The sequence below is a fragment of the Orbicella faveolata genome, unplaced genomic scaffold (genome assembly GCF_042242905.1).
Source record: "Orbicella faveolata isolate gen_17 unplaced genomic scaffold, um_ofav_v1 contig_35, whole genome shotgun sequence".
Lineage (NCBI taxonomy): Eukaryota > Metazoa > Cnidaria > Anthozoa > Scleractinia > Merulinidae > Orbicella > Orbicella faveolata.
Genome location: NW_028301564.1, coordinates 3,091,765 through 3,114,983, shown reverse-complemented (window position 1 = coordinate 3,114,983; position 23,219 = coordinate 3,091,765). Strand labels below are relative to the sequence as shown.

At 40.1% G+C, this 23,219-nt stretch overlaps 3 protein-coding genes across 3 annotated transcripts in view; 2 read left to right on the top strand and 1 right to left on the bottom strand.

The window, feature by feature from the left end:
• Positions 1-23,219, top strand: part of LOC149102648 (uncharacterized) — a 63,534-nt gene that overhangs the window by 19,257 nt on the left and 21,058 nt on the right. The window lies entirely within an intron of this gene.
• On the top strand, positions 6,758-8,702 carry LOC110048669 (small cysteine-rich protein 6-like). The gene is made up of 4 exons (XM_089273802.1): positions 6,758-6,905; positions 7,329-7,453; positions 7,624-7,735; positions 8,495-8,702. The coding sequence occupies exons 2-4, from the start codon at positions 7,339-7,341 to the stop codon at positions 8,508-8,510; spliced, it is 243 nt and encodes an 80-aa protein (XP_089129928.1). The 5' UTR covers positions 6,758-6,905; positions 7,329-7,338; the 3' UTR covers positions 8,511-8,702.
• On the bottom strand, positions 18,445-21,405 carry LOC149102652 (uncharacterized). The gene has a single exon (XM_089273865.1). It carries the CDS (start codon positions 21,169-21,171, stop codon positions 18,772-18,774), a length of 2,400 nt encoding a protein of 799 aa, XP_089129991.1. The 5' UTR covers positions 21,172-21,405; the 3' UTR covers positions 18,445-18,771.

Genomic DNA, 23,219 nt, shown 5'->3' with positions numbered 1-23,219 from the left:
TCGACCCATCATGCGTTCGATAGTTTGCACCCGGCAACAGGTGATTGAAATGTGCTTTACATCAAACAAGTCAAATCTCTTGCTCACCTATCTTGCTCACCTTGCTCACCTAGGCTTGACCATTTCTGCAGAAGAGTTTCAACTGATAGCCATAATGGTAAAAAAAAAACCCACATAATTTACAAGCAGCTTAAAGAAAATCAAATATCAATAATTATATGTGCCAATGCACTATAAAAGGGAACGTGGCCAGTGGTCTAGTAAATAATGTCAAACAAGTTGTTTCGGAGGGAGTTTTCTGTATTTAGTTCAATACTCAAGCATGATTTCATGTTTATTCTTAAGACATCACAAAAACGCATTTCACTGAACCATATATGGGAATATAGCCCCCCATGTGAGAATTTAGTAAAAGTACTATGATAGTTATTATCAAATGAGTTGTATGATCTGGTAAGTGTGTTTAACCTGTTTTAAAAAATTCATTGCATGTCTTATGATACTTAACTTTAACATTAAGGTGTAATTCATACGATGAGGTGTTTAGTATGTGCTCGGCGACGTCCATCTCCTTGTACAACAACCGTGAAGTTTCTTCACGCTATTTACCGACGTGCCCTTAGAGGAAGCAATACAGATACTCGCCGATATAGCGTTTGTGAATAACTGGGTCAATGAAACACACCACTTGAACCTGAGCAGAATGGAACTTGCAGATCTTCTCAAAGCATCCACCAAAGACTAACCGTTCAAGTTCAATGGACAACTTTATGAACAGATCCATGGCGTCGCCATGGGCTCTCCACTCGGACCACTGCTCGCTAATGTCCTCATGGGGTCCATTAAAAAAACTCTGGTTCATGAAGGCAAAATGCATTCATTTTACAAGAGATACGTTGACGACACTTGAACTATAATGCCTGACACAGCATCAGCAGCTACCTTTCTTTTGGTCCAGGCTGAATATTCTTATTTGTCTACCTATTTTAGACTGAAAATTTTCTTGTGAATGTTCTTAGATTATAGCGTATAATCTCTTGCAGAAATGAATTTAGCATCGAACATACGGCTAGCGCTGTTTTTGTTGTCTCTTGGCTAGTTCTGCGCGCTTTTTAGAGAAAGGAAGAATTTTATACGGTTTAGTTAAGAAGATAAAATTTCATTGTACGCAAATTTTCAACACACATAATTGTGTTGTTTTCAAAATCTCAGCCTCGGGTTGATTCTTAAAATCTTAAAATTTCGCAAACTTCAGCCTCGATATTCTTACAAAAAATAAAGAGACTATGGAAGATTGCTGTCAGCTGTCCAAACGAGTAGTTCATCTCCAGCTCTTCCGACGTATATGTTTTTCAAAATTTAAATGCACGGAGATCAACGGCTATATATTCCTGGCGGAAGACACTGAAAACGTTCTACCCCCGAACTAGACGCTCTAAGAGCGTTTACTCGGGCTTCGTACCGCAGTATCAAATCGTACTTTACGAAAACGCGTATTGGACACAATAAAAACAAATTAACGAATCAGGATATTTTAGCACAAGAGTTCCGCTTAGATATTTAGTATTCGAGTTGTTTCGTTGAGTATCCTCCTAATCCAATCGCAAGTTGTAAGTTTAAACCACTTTGGTTCAAGAATCAAGCACAGCTGTCTACGCATTTATGAAGAACTTGTTTGCAAAGAATTTTCCAGGTCTTTTTACAACTTATGGCGATTACATTGTACATGCTAGCAGAAATTGTATGAGGTTCGTTTACTGGTCGTGGCGATCCGAGTGAATTGTGCAGCTGAACATCTTTGCCGTGTCGCCATTTTAAACCCTTTTCAAGAGTCTCATCTCGTTTGAAGGGCGAATAGGTATGATCCTTCGCGAAAACAACAGTCCTAGGACAGAGCGTAAATTGCATTGCACTTAATTTGCATAAACTTTCAAGTTATGTTTTTTGCGGATAACTTCCGAGAATTTGCGACCCTTAACGCAGTTTATGAAGAAATATTCAAGCTACGTATTTTTATTGAATCAATGGCAAGAGTACTTTTAAAAAGGAACTCATGTTTTGCTATTTATTTTGGTTTCATACTAGTCTAGTTCATGTCACGCAACGTGATTTTCTTTAGCAGTCAGACACAGTTTTCTAAAAGAATTGGCGATTGCTAAGACTGCTGAATATATTTGAACTACTAGTGAAATAACTGGCTAAACTATCGTCAATGCAGATTTTCCTTAGGACTTGGCAAGAACATTGGTTCGTCAATAATCCCGCACAATTCCCCGCACAATCGAAGGTTTAATTTTCCCGCACAATTTGCCTCCAAAATCACACGTTATATTTTTCCTGCACCCAACTAGAAAGCCAACTAAACTTGGAGGTAAGATATTTAATTCAAGTTACCGAATGTCTTATCTCTACAACTTTAGGGATCGACATATTTTGCGCGGTGCAAGAAACAAGTCGCATGTTTTTAATGAGCTACTACGAGTCCAAAAGCGTTTTCGTATTTAGCTCGTTTTATTGCAATATGATTTGTTTTTACTGCAATGTTCTAAATAATAACAGCAGTAGCCACATACCGTCATTGACTGCCTGTTTTTTGTCAGTATTTTCGTAGTTTCAACTCATACTGCGATCAGCTCAGTTGTTATCTCACGAGAACGTTTCGAGCGTGAACTTTGCTTACCTGGCTGGATTTCAAGCAATATAATTCGTGGACCGGCCCTTTCCGAAAACGATCGACATCTTTGTATGTGAGATGAACGTATAAGGCGCGATTCTTGCTAAAACGTTCTTCGCAAAACACCGCAGTCTGCCACGGAGAGCGGGCAATGTCGTGTTTCTCGTCTCCAGTTTCCACGGTCTACGCATGGAACGCCTGGGACCATGAGCCCCCCTTTTGGCGACCAAAACGCTTGCATTTTAAGACTCGGGCTTTCCTACGGAAGCCCGAGTAACAAAAAGAAAAGAACATACAAATATAAAACCCCTGTTAAAATCAAGTCCACCAACTGTAAATATTTGGAGCCGTAAATATTTTTATTTTCAATAAAAAAACCCAAAAAAGCTCATAACTACTCAAAACAAACATAGCTTTCACGCTCAAATCATTGACTACAGGTAAATGTCGGAACTGCTTTGAAAACAACGCCTTTCAAAACAATCTTTGAGAATGTGATTATAAATCAACACCTGTTATGAGCACAATTCTTAATTAAATAAAAAGAAATATTAAATGTTTTGTGTACGTCGTCAGTATCGATACAGTTCTTTCACACAAGATAATATATGTTGGCATATAGCTTTTAGAGTTTAAAAGCACAACCTCTTAGTTGCCGGTAAGGCTGTGTTTTTAAACATAGCCTTAAATAAATCAATTTATTATGAGAACTTTACACATAACACTGACTAAGCAGTCGGTCTCAGTTTTTAACAAAAACGACACTAGTCAAAACAAGTACGAGTAGGTATTTTCACCGTGCTTTTCACAGCGGCGCCCGTAATTTTCAAATATTTTGAATAGTCAGAAGGAATTTATTTTTTGGTAAATTGACCGACATTCTCTGACAACATTTGAAGAGTTATAAATGTTGTCAGAGAAGCAAACATGACCAAATATCATAAACGTGGTAAACTGAATAAGAGACAGCCATTTTATTTGCCCGTAAAGTTCACTAGCGTACTCAAAAGAACACAAAGAGCAATATTTTGAATAATGTAAAGAGGTACGTAGCGTAAATTGGACATTAAGCCAAATTCGGCCTCACTCACTGAGCCGGTCTATCTGCGTTTGATAGTAGTTGCTCTTAATACCAGTGGCTTTTACCTCGTCACCAGTTTCTAAGTATCTTTTGTTCTGTGACATGAACAAATGTCCGAGTTATATAGCACTGATGAGATCATACAAAAATTGTTTTCAAGGGCGCCTAACGGTCTACTTAATCGACCCATCATGCGTTCGATAGTTTGCACCCGGCAACAGGTGATTGAAATGTGCTTTACATCAAACAAGTCAAACCTCTTGCTCACCTATCTAGGCTTGACCATTTCTGCACTTGTACCGTAATAAAGTGAACAAAATCAACTGACTTGGAAATCAGCCTTAACGTGTAACAAAGAAATTACCAAGACCTTCGTCCGATACTGATATCTAGGAACATAAGCTTTTGAGTATGATTAGTTTTAATTTGAGAATTTTCACAACGTCACAGGAAAGCCAAAAACGAAAAAGGGAGTCTCTCGGGGGACTATTGCTTTTGGGGTTCAAAAGGAACGTTCTTTCGGGGAGCTGTTATTTTCAGAGGGACCATTACTTTCGGAATTCTGCGGTATATGTATTTCGAAATTAAAATGGAAGGAGCAGGGATCGGAACGGCTATCTATTACTTTGGAAAGACACTGAAAACGTTCTAGTCCTGAACAAAAAAGAGAAGAACATACAAATATAAAACCACTGTTAAAATTAAATCTGCCAAGTTTGGCTAGGTTTATCCTGCATGTCAGTGGAACTGTAAATATTTTTAACTAAAACACTCACATATGCTCATAACTTCTCAACAAATACACAGCTTTCGCGCTCTAATTATTGACTACAGGTAAATGTCGGAACCGCTTTGAAAACAACGCCTTTCAAAACAATTTTTGAGAATGTGATTATAATTCAACACCTGTTATGAGCACAGTTCTTATTTGAATAAAAAGTAATATTAAATGTTTTGTTTACGTCGTCAGTAACGATACAATTGTTTCACGCAAGGTAACATATGTTGGCATATAGCTTTTAGTGTTTAAAAGCACAATATACTAGTTTGCCGGTAAGACTGTGTTTAAAACATAGGCTAAAACAAGAGCTAAGAAGATCATTTAAAATTTATTGTGAATACCTTAAACGTATCGCTGAGTATAAACTGTCTTCCTTATTTATCAAGGCTAAACTCCAGAATACCCGACCATTTATTAGCATCTCATTGAATAAGAAAAACAACTATTGTTATATACCTCGTTCTTCAAAGCACACCAACACATGTAAATAAAGTGGCCGGGTATTCTGAAGATGCTTATCAATAAAAGAGACACTGTAGTGAAAGTACTTCCGAATAGGTATTACTAACACGGTTATCATTTAAAGGTTTCGGCCTGTTTCGTTTTTCATAGCAGCGCCCGTTACATTCAATTACTGTTGAATAAATTTATTTTCCCAAATCAGTTTGAGATGGGTTATAATTTGTCAGAGAAGCAAATATCACAATCGTGGCGAATTGAATAAGAGACTGATTTTATTCACCAGGAAAACTCAAAAGAAAAATGTTTTGAATAAGGTAACATAAATTGGATTTCCGCCGAATGTTGTTTTACGCCGCCAAGTTTCAGTTTGGCGAAGAACAGCAACTGGTCTGATAATTCAGCAAATATTTTATTAGAAACTGCCTTCAGTTCTTTTTTCAAAGCTAATCTCTTTCGACATCTTATTTTTCCCCAAAATTAAAAGCTACACACCCACATATATTGTTGGGATAAAACGGCAAGTTGTATTCATGAATTAAATTTTAGCTAGTGTCAGTTAAAAATCCCGCAAAAATTTTCAAACGAAATAAAGTAACCAGTTTCATTGTTTGGCCCGTCTCACTTTCCCCCCAAATATTTATTCAACTTGCCTTAAAAACACGGACATATTGCGTGCTTTCAGTAAAACGCTAATAACAAAAATGTACCGACAAAGAAACTAAAAATGCCTGCCGCATACAAGCAACATCGAGAGGTTCTTTTCAAACTACAAAACCGCTCAAAACTAATAAGATAAAAATACTCTCCACGCAAAAATGATTTAAAAATTAGAATGTCGGAAACCTTTCAACGCGTTTTGAAAGAATTATTAAGGAGGTTGTTAACAAAACAATTATTGGCAACTGTTTCATAATCAGTACGAGTAAAAATATTGTCAATAAGTTTATAGCACCGGAAACCTTTTAAAACAAAGATATCATGAGCTATCAAAACAAAACCATTTGTTACTTTCCTGATGTTCTTAAACATTTTCACATAATCCAAAGGCGACAGCTTACTCTAGGAATTCGGTCTTTGACAACAGTTCTCGTGATTTTCAGTTGCTCCGAATAATTTTTCCTTACATTTACATTCGTCCCCGGAGAAAGAATCTATGGCCGCACCCAAGACTTTAGAGCAGACTGATTAAAAAGACTTTTCTCGGGTTTGCAAGGAAGTTTATCCAAATGGGCATTACAGCTTACTTCACCTGTATCATTAAGAATATATTTCTACCGAGAACCCATCGGATATCCTTGCGAGAAAGAGAGCCGGCGACTTGCATTTTTTAATAAAAAGTAAAATTATTGTCCTTTACCAATAAGTCTTAGGTAACGTAACGGGAATTCCACCACTAACAACTGGGGAATCCAAATGTATGGGTTTTACGTCTAGCTCTTGAGCAATCTATTTATCCAGTGGAAATCTTTGTTACATTTGGAGTTACAGAACTAAATCTTTTTTTGTCAAGCAAAAATATATAAGAAGAGAACTGAAATAAGGACGCGGGAATTTAAAAATTTTTAAGCTGTTTAGCGATGAAACTTAAAATATTCATTTGACCTTGGGGGAGATTCGAAATTAAAAGCATCCCCAACAGAGGAAGATTGGAAAATAAACAGCTATAAACGCACACCGCCAGACAGTTAATAATTTCGTAGTCAATGTAGCCAGATCAACATGTAGGAATGTTTTTTCACGTGTATGTTGTTCGTATTCTAAAAGGCAACCGCCCCTCAAAAACGCATAAATTATGCGGCCTATGGGGAATAAATAAGAGTGTGTCTTGCAGTCTTTATCAGTACTTGAAGAGAGTATTTGATACTGCGTATTCATCCACCGTCTCAAGTTCCAATTTTCAAGCTAAGGTAGGACATCAAACTATGCTTCAGTATTTTGAGTTAAACAGAGGCCTTTGAAAGAAGCCTGACGTGCTGAATAAGCTTTGGGTTAGGTCGTTGAGGGTTAAGGGAGCTACGTCACGGTTGCGCACCTTGAAAATGTTAGCCTAAATTTTTTCAATTTTGTCGTTTGTAATCCATGTTAATCTGCTCCATCCTTAACGATCTTCGTTCGTTCATGGTATATTATTATCTTTTTGGTGTTTCTCTATCTTAGTAAACCACTATTTTCAGGTTCCCTATAATTTAAATAATATTTTGTACGTGGTCGAAATAACTCAAAATACCGTGACTGAGCTTCTTTAAATCATAAGAAGCTATAAGAACTTTGTACATTTGTTTTCTCTCCTAATTCCTGTTTTTTTGTTTTGTTTTGTTTTTCTATTGCAGTGAGATAATTATGTACACCAAAGTTGCCTGCCTGTTGTTCATCATTTTGGGGGCCCTTACCGTACAGGGTGCAGTCTCCGGAAACAAGAGGATGAACCCCTTACACGCCAGGCAGTTGGCTGGGTGTGAGTGTCTCATTGTTCCATTTGACGACAACCGCACGTTGTTCAAATTGTACTTTTTAACTGATTTGTGAACATATTCATTAGACTGAACTACCATTCTTAGGTTGTTCTTGGAGCATGACTCGTTGTTTGCTAGCAAAGAAACGATCATTTTTTGTTTTTGTTTACAGTTTGCATGCCCGATTGGCCAGTACTTTGCCTCCCGGAGAACGAGGAATGCCCAACTCTATATGAACCATGCCGCGACATGGCATGCTTCCACAACCGTCGTTGCTGCTGCAGGTATGGATTCTTAGCGGGGAATTATTTATTTTATTTGTTAACGTGTCAATACTTCAATCCCGTATTTACATCTGTTGTTATTGCTTGTTTTTTTTTTTACAATAACTACATTACACCGTTTTTGTAATAAAAACTAGCGATAAAAACTGCGAGTTAAAAATACAAAATTAGCATAAATGTTTCTATCAGTGGAAGATAGTTAAAAATGTGACGTCAAAAATTAAAGTTAAATTAAAACTTTATACACAAGGATACATAAACTAAAGCCCAGTCCAGACTACGTCGGAGGAATTTGAAAACGCAGCTTTATTTCTACGGTCAGGCCTACCGTCCACACAAACCCTTCACGAAAACGGAGCTTTTCGAAAACAGTGACGTCATGTTATCATGTGACCTCCCTACCCTAGTTTTCCTCAAACACAAATCCAAAATGACCGGTGATTGTTGCTTTTTCAAAATTGTCCGGAGTAGTGCGGACTAAAAACATTTAATGCAGTTTGAGGTGAAAACGGCGTTTTCAAATTTCTCCGGCGTAGTGCGTCGGAACCTAAATAACTCACATCTATTTTACGAGATGGAATAGACTGATCTGAAGGCTGGCCTGCTCTGTTAAAAAAATGAAGTCCATTTATAATCAGTATTATATAATCTAACGGGTTCCAACCTTCTGCTACTTTTCAAAGCTCCTCGCTCCTCGCAATGTTATGTTATGAATAATGTTTAACCCCGAGTTATCATAAACATCTTTTCTTTTCCCAGGCCTAGGATTCCGTGAATTGCAACAGTGACGTCTCGACAATGGAATGACGGTTTTAACTTAGTATTAAAATGATAATTGGGAAAATAAAAGTCGAGGAATTAAGTTAGTAAATGCGGAATGCGGGGTTGGGATTCTGGTAAATATGGGTAATCTGAGAACTTCAAAAATGTAATACGGAGGATAAATAAAGGCTGAATCATTCAATAACGTTTCTCCTGTCTCTATCCTTTGTTGTGAGGGGGTGGGGGAGGGGGCATCCCGTACCCTGCTCTCCCGCTTCCCTTACCTTTATCTCCCGACTCCCGCTTTTGTCCGTCTTGCTACCCTCAGTGATATCTAGGAACTTTGTAGAACCGAGATCATCTAGAAAAGCTTTTAAGGGTCGATAGTTTTGATTTGAGAATTTTCACAACGTCATAGGAAAGCCAAATTATCGGCACACAATGCATGCACAAGCGGCGACGTTTAACTACCAATTCTAGTATTCTGGCTAGAGAATTGGAAAATAAACAAACAAACGGATGCTTCAACGTAAATAGAAGTAACTGAAGGTAAAACCTGTCATCGTTACGTGTAGAGTGAGGTGAATTGCAGAGAATAAAACAGGAGTAAAAAAATAATGCACATTGTCGCGGTGGGAGGGACAAAAATCCTTTCTGTTGTTCCATGCAGTTGATATATAGCGGTTGTAATTCAATGTAATAAAGTCACCAAAAGAAGAAATTTGTCTCTCATAACTTTTAATTATTATCTATTTAGCCATGTTTGCAGCCTTAAGGATCAATTCAGAAGAGTTTCAAGTCAAAAAACATTGCACATTGCAGTGATGGGAGGGAGAAAAATCCTTTCTGTTGTTCCATGCAGTTGATATTGGTTGTAATTCAATGTCATGAAGTCAAATCTCCTAAATATAGTACCAAAAGAAGTAATTTGTCTCCCCTAACTTAATTATCATCTATTTATCCATGTTTGCAGCCTTAAGGATCCATTCAGCAGAGTTTCAAGTCATAGCCATAATGGTAAAAAAAAAACACATAATTCACAAGCAGCTTAAAGAAATATCAATAATTATATGTTCCAATGCACTATAAAGGGGAAGGTGGCCAGTGGTCTAGTAAATATTGTCAAACAATTTGTTTCGGAAGGAGTTTTCTGTATTCAGTTCAATACTCAAGCATGATTTCCTGTAAAGTTTTATTCTTAAAAGACACAAAAACGCATTTCACCGAAACATATATGAGAAATATAGCCCCCATGTGAGAATTTAATGAAAGTACCATGATAATTATTATTAAATGAGTTGTATTATACGGTACGTGTGTTTAACCTGTTTTAAACAATTCATTGCATGTCTTACCATACTTAACTTTAACATTAAGGTATACTATACCAGTCAGCCAGGGAAAGCTGTCACAACTATGGTTGTCTATGTACATACCGTAAACTTCCGAAAGTATAGTAACGACCCCCCGAAAGTAGGGACCCTCCGAAAGTAACGTTAAAAAATTGTGGCCATTAATTATAGATTTCGAAAGTAGTGACCCCCCGAAAGTAGCGAGCCCTTTGAAAGTAGGAGCCCAGCACCACCCCTCTCCCACCGAGAATAATGAGACCGAGGTTCAGCAGAATATTTATTTTTCCAATCAATAGTCAGGCGAAGGTTGCGTATGGTAACTTGATTTAAGGCACTCTATAACAAATCTATCGTTTATGCCACGGAGCGTTGTGAAATGTCCATTCGTGCTTCGTTAGTTCATGTTGCGCCGTGTTAACAAAAAAAACGTAAAACTTTCATCAAGTAACAGGAACGCACTTACAGGAGCTTTTCTTTAAATTAGTATAACTCTATATCATATTCTTCAAATTTAAATTGAAAACTCGACCAACGCACTGAGATATTGTTATTACGGACTAACATAGGACTGCGTCATGAGGTAGTAAAATTTTACAGTATCTGACTAGCTTTCCTGTCGACCACTGACAACACGGTCTAGACATGAAGACCTCACCCATGTGGCAGAAACATAGCAGAGTTCTAAAACTGGGGAAAATGATCCAACTCCTCTTGCATCTTAATATTCCCCAGTTTTGGATGCAACACATGACATGTTTAAACTAACTGCGCGCAAGAAATATTTGATGGATTATAAATTCACAGTAGGCTTTTTAATTTTTCTAACCTTTTTTATTATAAATAGTTATATATATTTTTAATGTTCCTGCACTTGAAGAAGGCCGAATGCTAGAACGTCCATTCACGGGAACAGTCAACAGTTTGTCTCTTCGTACCGTCATTTACACCTATCTAATTAGCATCATAAAAATTCTTGTTTTTCGGCCATTTCAATTTTAAGAGAAAGGGAAAACAAACTGTGGTCACAAACATAACAAACAGGTTTCGCATGGTATTAAACTTGACGTTTCGTATGTTACAACATACATCTTCAGAAGTGACGGTTACAAAATATGACACGATTTAAAAAGACTAAAATTAAAACGAGGTATTGGTAACTAGGTAGAAAACAATGAACAAAAGAAACTACATCCGGTGTGAATTAATAAAGAAAGAGAGTTTCACTACCGAAGCTCATTTGGGGCGGGTTTTAAGTCCCGTATTAACAATCTTTCCTTGATTTTACACTGTAAATCACATTGACCACTTGCTAGGATCTCAAAATGGTCCCATTTGCTGTTGTGACCAGTAGAAGTTGCATGATCAGCAACAGCGGAGGCGTGACCAACTTGAGTGAGAGCTTTGAAGTACTCCGTCTTTCTGTCAATATTATGACAATATTATGACCAGATCGATGGTGTCCCGGTGGGATCTTCATTAGGCCCTGTCTTAGCTAACATTTTTATGTGTCATTTTGAGGAGAGCTGGTTGGCTAATAATCAGTCCCGACCGTCCATTTGGTTTAGATACGTGGATGACACTTTCTCCTTATTCGACAGTAAAGACACCGCTTCCAGATTTTTAGATTTTCTCAACAGCAGACATCCCAACATCAAATTCACCATGGCACTTGAAGAGAACCAAGAGATCCCATTCTTGGATGTTTGTATCAAGCGTGATCACAACACATTTTCAGCTACTGTACATCATAAAAAGACTTTCACTGGTCTTTACACCAAGTGGGACTCCTTTACTCCCAGAAAGTATAAGATCAATCTAATCCGAACACTTACCTATCGTTGCTTACGCATCTATTCAAAATCCACTTCATTGCAGTCGACTCTATCTGATCTTAAGAATTACTTGCTTCAAAATGGTAATCCGAGAGGCCTTATTAACTACAACGTTAATGATGTACTGAACAAACACAAGGACAGGCCTTCAGAACCTACTCTTACAGTTCCCAAAAAAGATGTAATCTTTGTTTTACCATACTTAGGTTTCCGATAATTTGACAGCCCATCTACCAGTTACATGAGATTTATTCTATGGGTTGCAAGGGAGGCCGGTCCAAGGTTACGAAAATTGCGAAATCACAAAATGCGTTATTAACTACAACGTTAATGATGTACTGAACAAACACAAGGACAGGCCTTCAGAACCTACTCTTACAGTTCCCAAAAAAGATGTAATCTTTGTTTTACCATACTTAGGTTTCCGATAATTTGCCAGCCCATCTACCAGTTACATGAGATTTATTCTATGGGTTGCAAGGGAGGCCGGTCCAAGGTTACGAAAATTGCGAAATCACAAAATGCGTTATTAACTACAACGTTAATGATGTACTGAACAAACACAAGGACAGGCCTTCAGAACCTACTCTCACAGTTCCCCAAAAAAGATGTAATCTTTGTTTTACCATACTTAGGTTTCCGATAATTTGCCAGCCCATCTACCAGTTACATGATTTATTCTATGGGTTGCAAGGAAGGCCCGTCCAAGGTTACGAAAACTGCGAAAATCACAAAATTTACAAAAACTGCAAAATTTACGATAATTCGCTATACTATTGAGGAAATGGACGAATTTTATTCAAAGGGTTGGAAGGAACGCCCGTCCAAAGTTACGAAATTACAAAATTTAAGAAAACTACGAAATTTACGATAATTTGCCAGCCCATCTACGAGTTACACGAAATTTATTCATACTTGGAAAATGAAGCACACTTGGAAAAATAAGGCGCACTTGAAAAAAATGGGTCAGAGTTGAAAAAATGAGGCACAGTTAAGAAAATGCGGCACACTTGAAAACATGCGGCACCATGGGAAAAATGCACTCCGCAGCACACTGGAAAAAAATGCTGCAAATTGGAAAAATGCGGCACACCTGGAAAAATGCGGCACACTAGGAAAAATGCGGCACACTTGAAAAAAATGCGGCACACTTGGCAAAATGCTGTACACTTGGAAAAATGCGGCACACTGGAAAAAATGCCGTATACTTGAAAAATACGGGACACTAGGAAAAATGCGGCACACTTAGAAAAATGCGCCACACTTGAAAAAAATGCGGCACACTTGAAAAAATGCGGCACACTTGGCAAAATGCTGTACACTTGGAAAAATGCGGCACACTGGAAAAAATGCCGTATACTTGAAAAATACGGGACACTAGGAAAAATGCGGCACACTTAGAAAAATGCGCCACACTTGGAAAAATTCGCCACACTTGGAAAAATCCGGCACACCGGGAAAAATGTGGTATACCTAAAAAAAATGCGGCAAACTTGGAAAATTGGGGCACACTTAAAAAAATACGGGACACTAGAAAAAATGCGGAACACTCAAAAAAAATTCACCACACATGGAAAAATGAGGCACATTTGAAAAAAATGCGGCACACTTGAAAAAAAATGCAGCACATTTGGAAAAATACGGCACGCTGGGAAAATTGCGGTATACTTTAAAAATGCGGCACACTTGGAAAAATGCGGCACACTTGAAAAAGTGCGCCACACTTAGAAAAATGCGGCACACTTGAAAAAATTGCGGCACACCAGGAAAGATGCGGCACACTTGAAAAAATGCGGCACACTTGGAAAAATGCTGCACACTGGGAAAAATGCGGTATACCTGAAAAATGCGGCACACTTGGAAAAATGCGGCACACTTGAAAAAATACGCCACACTTAGAAAAATGCGGCACACTTAGAAAAATTGCGGCCCACCAGGAAAGATGCGGCACGCTTGAAAAAATGCGGCACACTTGGCAAAATGCGGCACACTTGGAAAAATGCTGCACACTGGGAAAAATGCGGTATACTTAAAAAAATGCGGCACACTTGGAAAAATGCAGCAGACTTAAAAAAATTCGGGACACCGGGAAAAATGCGGCACACTAGAAAAAATGCGCCACACTTGGAAAAAATGCGGCACACTTGAAAAAATACGGTACACTTGGAAAAATGCGGCACATTGGGAAAAATGCGGTATATATGAAAAGTGCGTCTCCGTTGAAAAAATTCGACACTCTTGGAAAAATCCAGCTCACTTGAAAAAAATGTGGCACAATTGGAAAAATACAGCACACTTGGAAAAATGCGCCACAACTGGAAAAATGCGGCACAGTTGAAAAAATGCGGCACACTTGGAAAAATGCTGCACACTGGGAAAAATGTATTATACTTAGAAAATGCAGCACACTTAAAAAAAATACGGGACACTAGGAAAAATGCGGCACACTTAAAAAAATGCGCCACACTTGGAAAAATGCGGTACACTTGAAAAAATATGGTTCACTTGGAAAAATTAGGCACACTTGGAAAACTGCGCCACACTTGGAAAACTGCGGCACAGTTAAAAAAATGCGCCACACTTAGAAAAATGCGCAACACTTGGAAAAATACGGCACACTTAAAAAAAAATGCGCTACACTTGGAAAATGCGGCACACTTGGAAAAATACTGCACACTTGGAAAAGTTCGGCACGCTGGGAAAAATGTGGTATACTTAAAAAATGCGGCACACTTGGAAAAATGCAGGACAATTGAAAAAATGCGCCAACCTTGAAAAAAATGCGGCACACTTGGAAAAATACACCACACTTGAAAAAATGAAAAAAATTTATCGCCCAAGTTTTTGGAAATCGACCCAAAGTTGGTCAAAATCCGGTCTCGGCACTTTCTAGTCACTAAGTGAGTTAAAGAGGGGCTATATTTCGGCTACACTGCTCATAACCAAGCCTTAAAAGACTTTTCCTCTGTCCATTTCACTGAAAACCAAAGTCTTCTCGAATTAGTTTAGCCTCCATGGGACTCGGAAATATCGCCCAAGTTTCTGGAAATTGACCCAAAGTTGCTCAAAATTCGGTCTCGGCGACTTTCTAGTCACCAACTGAGTTAAATAGGGGCTATATTTCGGCCAGACTGCTCATAACCAAGCCTTCAAAAATTTTTCCTCTGTCCATTTCACTGAAAAACAAAGTCTTCTTGAATTAGTTTAGAGCACCTAAGACTCGGAAATATCGCCCAAGTGTTTAAAAATCAAACCAACGTTGGTCAAAATCACGCGGCGCGTAGCCCGGTCTCGGTGACTTTCTAGTCACTAAGTGAGTTAAAGAAGGGCTGTATTTCGGCCACACTGCTCAAAACCAAGCCTTCAAAAATTTTTCCTCTGTCCCTTTCCCTGAAAACCAAAGTCTTTTCGAATTAGCTTGGACTCCATGGGACTCGGAAATATCGCTAAAGTTCCTGGAAATCGACCTAAAGTTGGTCAAAATCACGATGCGCGTAGCCCGGTCTCGGCGACTTTCTAGTCACTAAGTGAGTTAAAGAGGGGCTATATTTCGGCCAGACTGCTTATAACCAAGCCTTTAAAAATTTATCCTCTGTCCATTTCACTTAAAACCAAAGTGTTTTCGAATTAGTTGAGATTACCTGGGACTCGGAAATATCGCCCAAGCTAATGGAAATCGACCCAAAGTTAATTAAAATCACGTTGCGCGTAGCCCGGTCTCAGAGACTTTCTAGTCACTAAGGGGCTATAGTTCAGCCAGACTGTTCATCACCAAGCCTTCAAAAATTTTTCCTCTGTCCATTTCACTGAAAACCAAAGTCTTCTCAAATTAGTTTAAAGTCCCTGGGACTCGGAAATATCGCCCATGTTCCTGGAAATTGACCTTAAGTTGGTCTAAATCACGCTGCACGTAGCCCGGTCTCCGCGACTTTCTAGTCACTAAGTGGCTATATTCGGCATGACTTTTGAGAAAGGGCCAAATCTAGCTTAATTCTTCAAAAAGTCCAGTAAGCATAGTTTGACATGCCGACACCGAAATCGCGAATGTGGCGCATCTCCTAAACGCGCGGAAACACGCGAGAAAAAAAAATACAGATGGCCGAGAATCTCCAACCCAAGAATTGTCTAAAGCGACAGACTACCACAAGTGAAATACTCGTGTGTAGATTTGAGAAAGGGCCAAATCTAGCATCTTTAAAAAGTCCACTAAGCATAGTTTGAGATCCCGACACCAAAACCGCTAGTGTGGCGCATCTCCTAACGCGCGAGAACTTACTAGAGAAAAGAAAGTTGATATCGGCGAGAATCTCTCACGCAAGCCCTCTCCAAATCGATAGACTTCCACAAGTGAAATACACGTGTGTAGATTTGGGGGAGGGCTAAAAGTAGCATCTTTAAAAAGTTAGGAAAGCATTGGTTGGGATCCCCGCACCTAAAACGCGAGTCTGGCGCATCTCTAAATGCGCGAGATTTTACTAGAGAAAAGAAAGTTGATATGGGCGAGAATCTCCAACCCAAACACTGTCCAAATCGATAGACTTCCACGAGTTAAATACACGTGTGTAGATTTGGGGGAGGGCTAACAGTTGCATCTTTAAAAAGTTAGGTAAGAACTGGTTGTCATGCCCGCACCTAAACCGCAAATGTGGCGCATCTCGAAACGCGCGAGAACTTACGAGAGAAATGAAAGTTGATATGGGCGAGAATCTCCAACTTAAGCACTGTCCAAATCGATAGACTTCCACAAGTGAAATACGTTTGTTTGGATTTGGTGGGGGGCCAAAACTAGCATTTTTAAAGAGCCTCTTCGGAATAGTGTGGGATCCCCACACCAAAAATGCGAGTGTGCCGCATCGCTCAAAGCGCGAAAACACGCGAGTGAAAAAAAGATATAAATGGGCGAGAGTCTTTAACCCAGGCATTGTCCAAAGCGACAGACTTTCACAAGAGAAATACACGTGTGTAGATCTGAGAAAGGGACCAAATCTAGCATCTTTAAAAAGTCCAGTAAGCATAGTTTGAGATCATGACACCAAAATCGGGAGTGTGGCGCACCTCTAAACGCGCAAAAACACGGGAGAGAAAAAAATATAAATGGGCGATAATTTCCATCCCAAGCATTGTCCAAAGCGACAGACTTCCACAAGTGAAATACACGTGTGTAGCTTTGGGGGCGGGTTAAATCTAGCATTTTTAAAGAGCCCCGTAAGCATACTTTTGGATCCTCACACCAAAAACGCGAGCGTGGCGCATCTCTAAACGCGCGAGAACTTACGAGAGAAAAGAAATTTTATATGGCGAAAATCTCTTACCCAAGCACTGTCCAGATCGAAAGACTCCCACAAATAAAAAATACACGTATGTAAACTTAAGAAAGGGCCAAAACTAGCATCTTTAAAAAGCGCAGTGAGCATACCCTTACCAAACCAAACACTATTTTAAATGTATTTAAACACTATTTTTAAAAACTGTTTTTAACCTATTTTATGAACTAGATTAACAACAGGGCGAAAAGTGTATTTTTAACGTAGTTTTCGACTGCTTTTAATGGTGTTTAAGTGTCATTGTCAGTAAGGACCAGGCAGGGTCCACGGATCGAGGTCGGCCGATTCCCTCCAAACTTTCAGCATTTTTCCTCTATCAGATAAGATAACGACCGGTGGTATTTTTAGTAAGATAAAATAAATTTCATAGAATTTAGACCACCCCCCTAGTTTTTGGTGCTATTTTGCCCACGTGAGACGGGAAATTTGGGTAAACTTCCATGAATGATTTTACGTTTTTCGCATTAGCCTTATTCATTTATACGAACTGTACATACTTCCCAGCCTATAAACAGCTCATGTCTCCAATATAAACGAATTTGGTTAGAAATAACTTACTTTGGAGTGGTTCCAAATATCATCACTTAGAGGCTATCGTAAATAAGAAGAATTTTGGCAATTTTCAAAGCTGGTTTTCTCTAAAGTGCGGCAGTTTATTTCCAGATCAAAACTAGTTTTTATTAGTCTGTCTTAGAGTCTTTACAAATACGCAAACTCTCATTTGGCAAGTTAAAATCCTGTCGCGTGAGCTCTCTCGCGACTTTAACCTAATTTCCTAATTTGCATAATTGTAGTTTTTCCGGGAAAAATTTCCTCTTGATTTGCGACATGTTAGAGGCGTTTATTGGCTTTTTTACTATGACTAAGAGAAAAATATAACTTTTTCAGATAAGTGGCTATACTTCAACCGCGTATTTTGTCATTTGGTGGGTCAAAATCCCCTCCCGTAAGCTTTCTTCAAATTTGACTAATTTGCATGTTGTCGATTTTTCCCCGGAAAACTTCGCGTATTTGTTGATATTACATACAAGCGATGATGACCCTACACCTAATGAAACAAATTTTCTTTAAGTTCTTGTTTTTGAAACTATTGTTGTTTCGATCTTGCAGACGTTGACAGTCCACAACGAACATGACAGTTCGCGAATCGAATTCTGTCATTTTAATAACCACGGACATGCAAATTAGTATGCCAGACAGACTCAAGATTGTGTTTTGTAAGTTAGTGAACAGTTTTGGAGACTTCCAGAGTTATTTTTTCACCACATGTGATGGAAGGTAAACAAGTTGCCGAAATGACAGTCAATTCGGTGGAAGAGGAAATGTAATTCGAACATTAAGTAACCTGGCTGTGCAAATTAGTGAGTCGAAACTTAATACACTGTTACGTAAGAGATTCCTGGCTGGGAAAGTCACAAAACGTTACTAAAGCTGAGCAATCCGTGTTTATTGCTGCTGAAATCTTCGTCCTATTTCTTTAAGCACAGCTTTTTCGTCGATGAAGAAAACCCGGATTGGTTTTATCCATGATAGCATTTAAGTATGGCAACGGACAGCTGGCGTTTAGCAATGCGTAAAAATCCTTGCAGTTTTCGTTTTACTGTGTTTACCATAGCATTCATTCAGTTTTCAGTCTTATATTGTTTACAATTTTACAAGTATTTATAAACCCTGTTATGTAAGGGTCCCTGCACCTATCTAAAAGGCCCCAATAGAGAAGATGGGGGTAGAAGTAATGAGATCCTCCCTACTAAAACCATGTGACGTTATTTTTGAAAACATGCGCAACTCTCAGAAAATTTTTCAATGGCCTCGAAGAAAGTCTTTTTTCTTGACAGCGGTCCACTTGTCGTCAAGTGTAGCTGATTGCAGATTTCTTTCAGAACTGCCAGTTTGAGTGAGTCAAGGTTCTTGTTCTTTACAAGTTCGCAGATATTGCTATCACCCACGATGATTGGATGGCTTGGTTTACCCATATCATCCATCACCAAACTTCTAAGGGTGTCAAGGGCCATTTCCGACTCTGCGGCCTCGATGTCTTCCTCAGGGATTTCCTCCGCATCAATACCCCTATGACGCAGCGCCGCTGTCTGACGTGAAAACAGGCTGCTAATTTGCTGCGCAGTCCTCCACTCTTCGGGCTTAAACGTGAGCTCTCCGTCTTCATTTCTGAGGGTCTTCATCTCCCTCGCTACCTGCACAGGATCGGCCTTGTTTCCAGTTCTTGCACCCTCTTCAAATTTCTTCATCAAGAAGGCCTTGACGTTATCAATCATTCTGGTGGGTCGTTTTGTTATCTTCAGAGCCCACCCCAAGGGTCTAGGGTCATATCCTCTGACAGTGCTGCCACTATCCTCAGCTTGCGATGAGGTTGATGGCACATCCGGAGCAAACGTCACCCCCGTCGTAATTCCCGCCCATTTCCTCCTAACGCGGTCATACATGGACTCGCAGTCCACCTCAAGACGGTGCTTGCCCGTGTCCATATGGGTGTCTGCCTCTGCTTGGGTCTTGAACGTGAGGACGCATCCAGTCCCTTGGCAAGAGTAGATCTCGGACTGGTTCCTGACGCTCTCACCCACACTTCCCCTGTGTGTAGCTTGACCAAATGGCTTTATCACCCTTAGCCTAGTATCTCCTTGTGGTGTAACTCCAAGACCACTATAGGGGATGAGGCGTCCAGGGCCGATGTCGTACGCTTTCCACACACAGATGCCACACTCCTCATACTGGAAATTGTTCAACACGCTAATACCTGGTATCTTGCCATCTTTGTTTCTCTCCCTGGTCGTGTCCACCTCGACGACCGCTGCTCTGCACCCTTTGATACCGCCATTTGATTCTAGTGCTGTTTTCATATCCTCAGCAGTGACGACGTCGTGCCTCTCGTTAACCCAGCGCTTTATTTGTGCCTTCATAGCAGCAGTCTTCCTATCGCAGATGTCCTTACCAGCCTGTGGCTCTGAGAAATCATATCGCACTGGCCTGACACCGGTTCTCACCCCCAATTCTCTAAGACTTAGCAACAGATGCCCATTGTGGTAACATCCAGCGTTATCTGATCGGAGGTAGGCTGTTGTCACAACTGGATACTCCTGTTTGACTTTGTGCAGCAAGTCCTCTATGATTGAAAGAACGGCAAAGCTATTTTGGGAGCAGTTGTTGAAAATGTGTACAAAACACTCGACTTCATGCTTGCTCTCCACTGTTGTTCTAGTGATTACTGCGCTGATATGCCAGCTTCTTCCCCTCTTGCCAAAAAAATCACTCATCTGTTCTCTGTATTGCACAGGCAGAAACTTCATGGCCCAGTCCATTATGACAAGACACGAGTTCTCGTCTAACTTCTGGAGGATATGTTGCTTGGCTTCGTCCTGGTTACTTGACCGTAGCAAGTGAGCCTTCCAAGCCTGTATGTTGCGCACACAATCTGTGTACTCAAACCTCAGCCTACCCCTCTCCTCTTCTGTCATGTCCGCTTTGTCTTGCATCTCTGCCACCTCTCTCAGTACTCCTTCCAGACTCTCACAGCGCTCACATTCGTAGCAGTGTTGGTGATCACATTCGCTCCTAAACTCCCATGCACTACTGTCACTTAGTGCGTGGACCGTGCAGTGATCACCGCAATGTTCACCTCGTCCGATATGTGTCTTGAAATCATTCTTCAAGTACTTTTTTCCATCCTTTAGTAATTTCTGAGTGGCAGTCACGCTGATGCCCTGATCTGCTAAGCCCTCCAACATCAAAAATACCTGGTCAAATGCCTCTGTACCCTCTGCAGTGGTGTTGTCAAGTCCCTGAAGGGATTTCTGCATAGAGGCCGAACACACCTCAATCATTCGGTAGAGAGAACGCTGGCTCGCTGGCTCGAACTCTTGTTCTTTACAATAGTCTAAATATTGTCTGATGATGCGTGAAGGGATGACGGTCCTTATGACCGCTGGTATGATAATCTTCTCTCCCGAGTCAAGCTTGAGAGTTTTTGTCCCGAACGCCACGTCCTGGACAAATTCTGGTCTGGAGATATATTCAATGAAATGATCCACCTTTTCGTGCTCAATTCTTGTACGGAAACTAGGAATTTCGGGGAGTGGTTGGCCCTTTCCGGCTTCTGTTGCATGCTGGCGAGCTTGATCAATGCGCCATTTGGAGAGCCCTGGGATCATCTCTTGAAGCTCAGTTCTTGAAAAGTCGTCTGCAAAGAGGGAAAGGATCTGTCGCTTTGTTTGCCAATGACCTGCTTGCCCATAGGCCTTGACTAAAATGTCGACCACGCCTAAACGATTCAAAACGGACACCTATTGAAGAAAAGACAGGAAAACCAACAAAGATACCTTTTATTCATGTTGCCAGTCGTTATAGATATCAGGGCACCTGTGGGGCACATCAAAAAATCCTCTGATTACTAAGCTATGAATGGGCAATGTGCAGTAGCTTACCTGCTCTCCAGACATGAAACAGCGAGCCTTACGGGATTTGTAGTGTGCTCCGCGGCAGTTGGAACACACAGCTGTCAATAAAAATGATAATGATAAATAGATTAACAATACTGACCACAATCACCATCACGATCACCATCAACGTGAGTCACCCTTACCGTCACCGTAACCATCGTCATCATGGTCATCGTCATCGTATCCAGCTTAACTAAGGACGGCTGCCCAGTCTTATTAACCCATTAAGGTTATTTCGGGCAGCCATGTACTCTTTTTATTTTAACTTAGTTTTGTTCATTTAATTTCTAGCTGAGTGCAAATAAAGTTGTTGTTGTTGTTGTCAATCTGGTTTGTGCACTTTCGCAACACCAAATTAAAGTGCTGTAATTTCCTTTCATGACAGCCAAAGGAAGGAAGGCGAGTGAAATAATGGGCGGTGGGCGTCCCTTGCAGCCCCACCCACCTTCCCATTCCCTCTAGGCCCCCTCCTGGTTCCCCTCCTGGTTCCCCTCCTCCCCATTCTCTCCCATTTGAGGTCATTTTGCAGGCAGGGTGCCTGATTAGCAAATTACCACTTCAGTCCACCTCGAAGCACTACCATAACGCCCCACCCCCTCCCTCCCTTTTTCAGAAAACGTTATAAGGATACGAGACAATATAACAGAATCGAGCAATGCCTTTGTTTATTTAAACGAGTCGACTAAAAGCTAACAGCTCGTTCAAACACAAAAAACAATGGCATGGGATTACGTCTGGCTTCCTTCCCTTGGCATATTCCAATAAAAATTAAAATTTATGTACTGACCATATGAACAAGCACAAAGTAAAATACGCACCTTCGAAATGAAGTTTTCGTTTGTATTTACCAGTCAAGCCCACCCCGCAATTCTGAGGATTATGGCTGCGGTCTGGCTGCACTCAGTTTGTACTTACCCGAGCCGATGGGAACTGTGGCATGGTGAAATTGATAAATTTCGTCCGACAAGGTGGCGTTTACGCGGCGCGGTTTCATTATAGTTTTCCGCGGTCCTCGATGACTTGGATACGAGCATGTGTTGCTCTTTCTGCCAGTCCAGTCTGTAGTTAATTTTTTTCTATGTCTCGGGCATATTGTCATTGATGTTTTCTCGTCTTCGGTTGCAACAAAGTATCCAGCTCTATTCAGGATCAGGTCAACCTCATTAACGTTTTCGTCTCCGGTTCGCTGTTGCCTTGAGCTCACTCCCAGGCTTAGTAGATGTGCAGTAATGTCTAGCTTACATGCCAACAGGGGTACAATCTGTGACCCCGTGCCCTCCAAACTACAGGCAGAATCAGGAGAACTGAACGAGCAAGTCAAACTAACATTCATATTGCAAACGGCAACATCAGCTAAATTGGATCAGTGTAAAGAATCGACTACAGCTGTCTGCAGATGATAAGATAAGGAATGGAAAATTATCCTTCCTGACGGTGTACTTCTACCAAAAATCAGAACCGCTCAATATTTTAAAGAGTTTGACAAAATGCTCCGGTGCAGTATACTATACAAAGCCACTGTACTAATCTGAAAAAGAAATGTGTTGCTCTTAGTCTTAAGTACCTGGAATGCGTCGCAAATTAGTCAAGCGTGAAATATTTCCGGGAAAAACTACAATTATGCAAATTAGGAAATTAGGTTAAAGTCGTGAGAAAGCTCACGCGACAGGATTTTAATTTGCCAAATGAAAGTTTGCGTATTTCGAAAGACTTTAGGACAGACTAATAAAAAATACTTTTGATCTGGAAATAAACTGCCG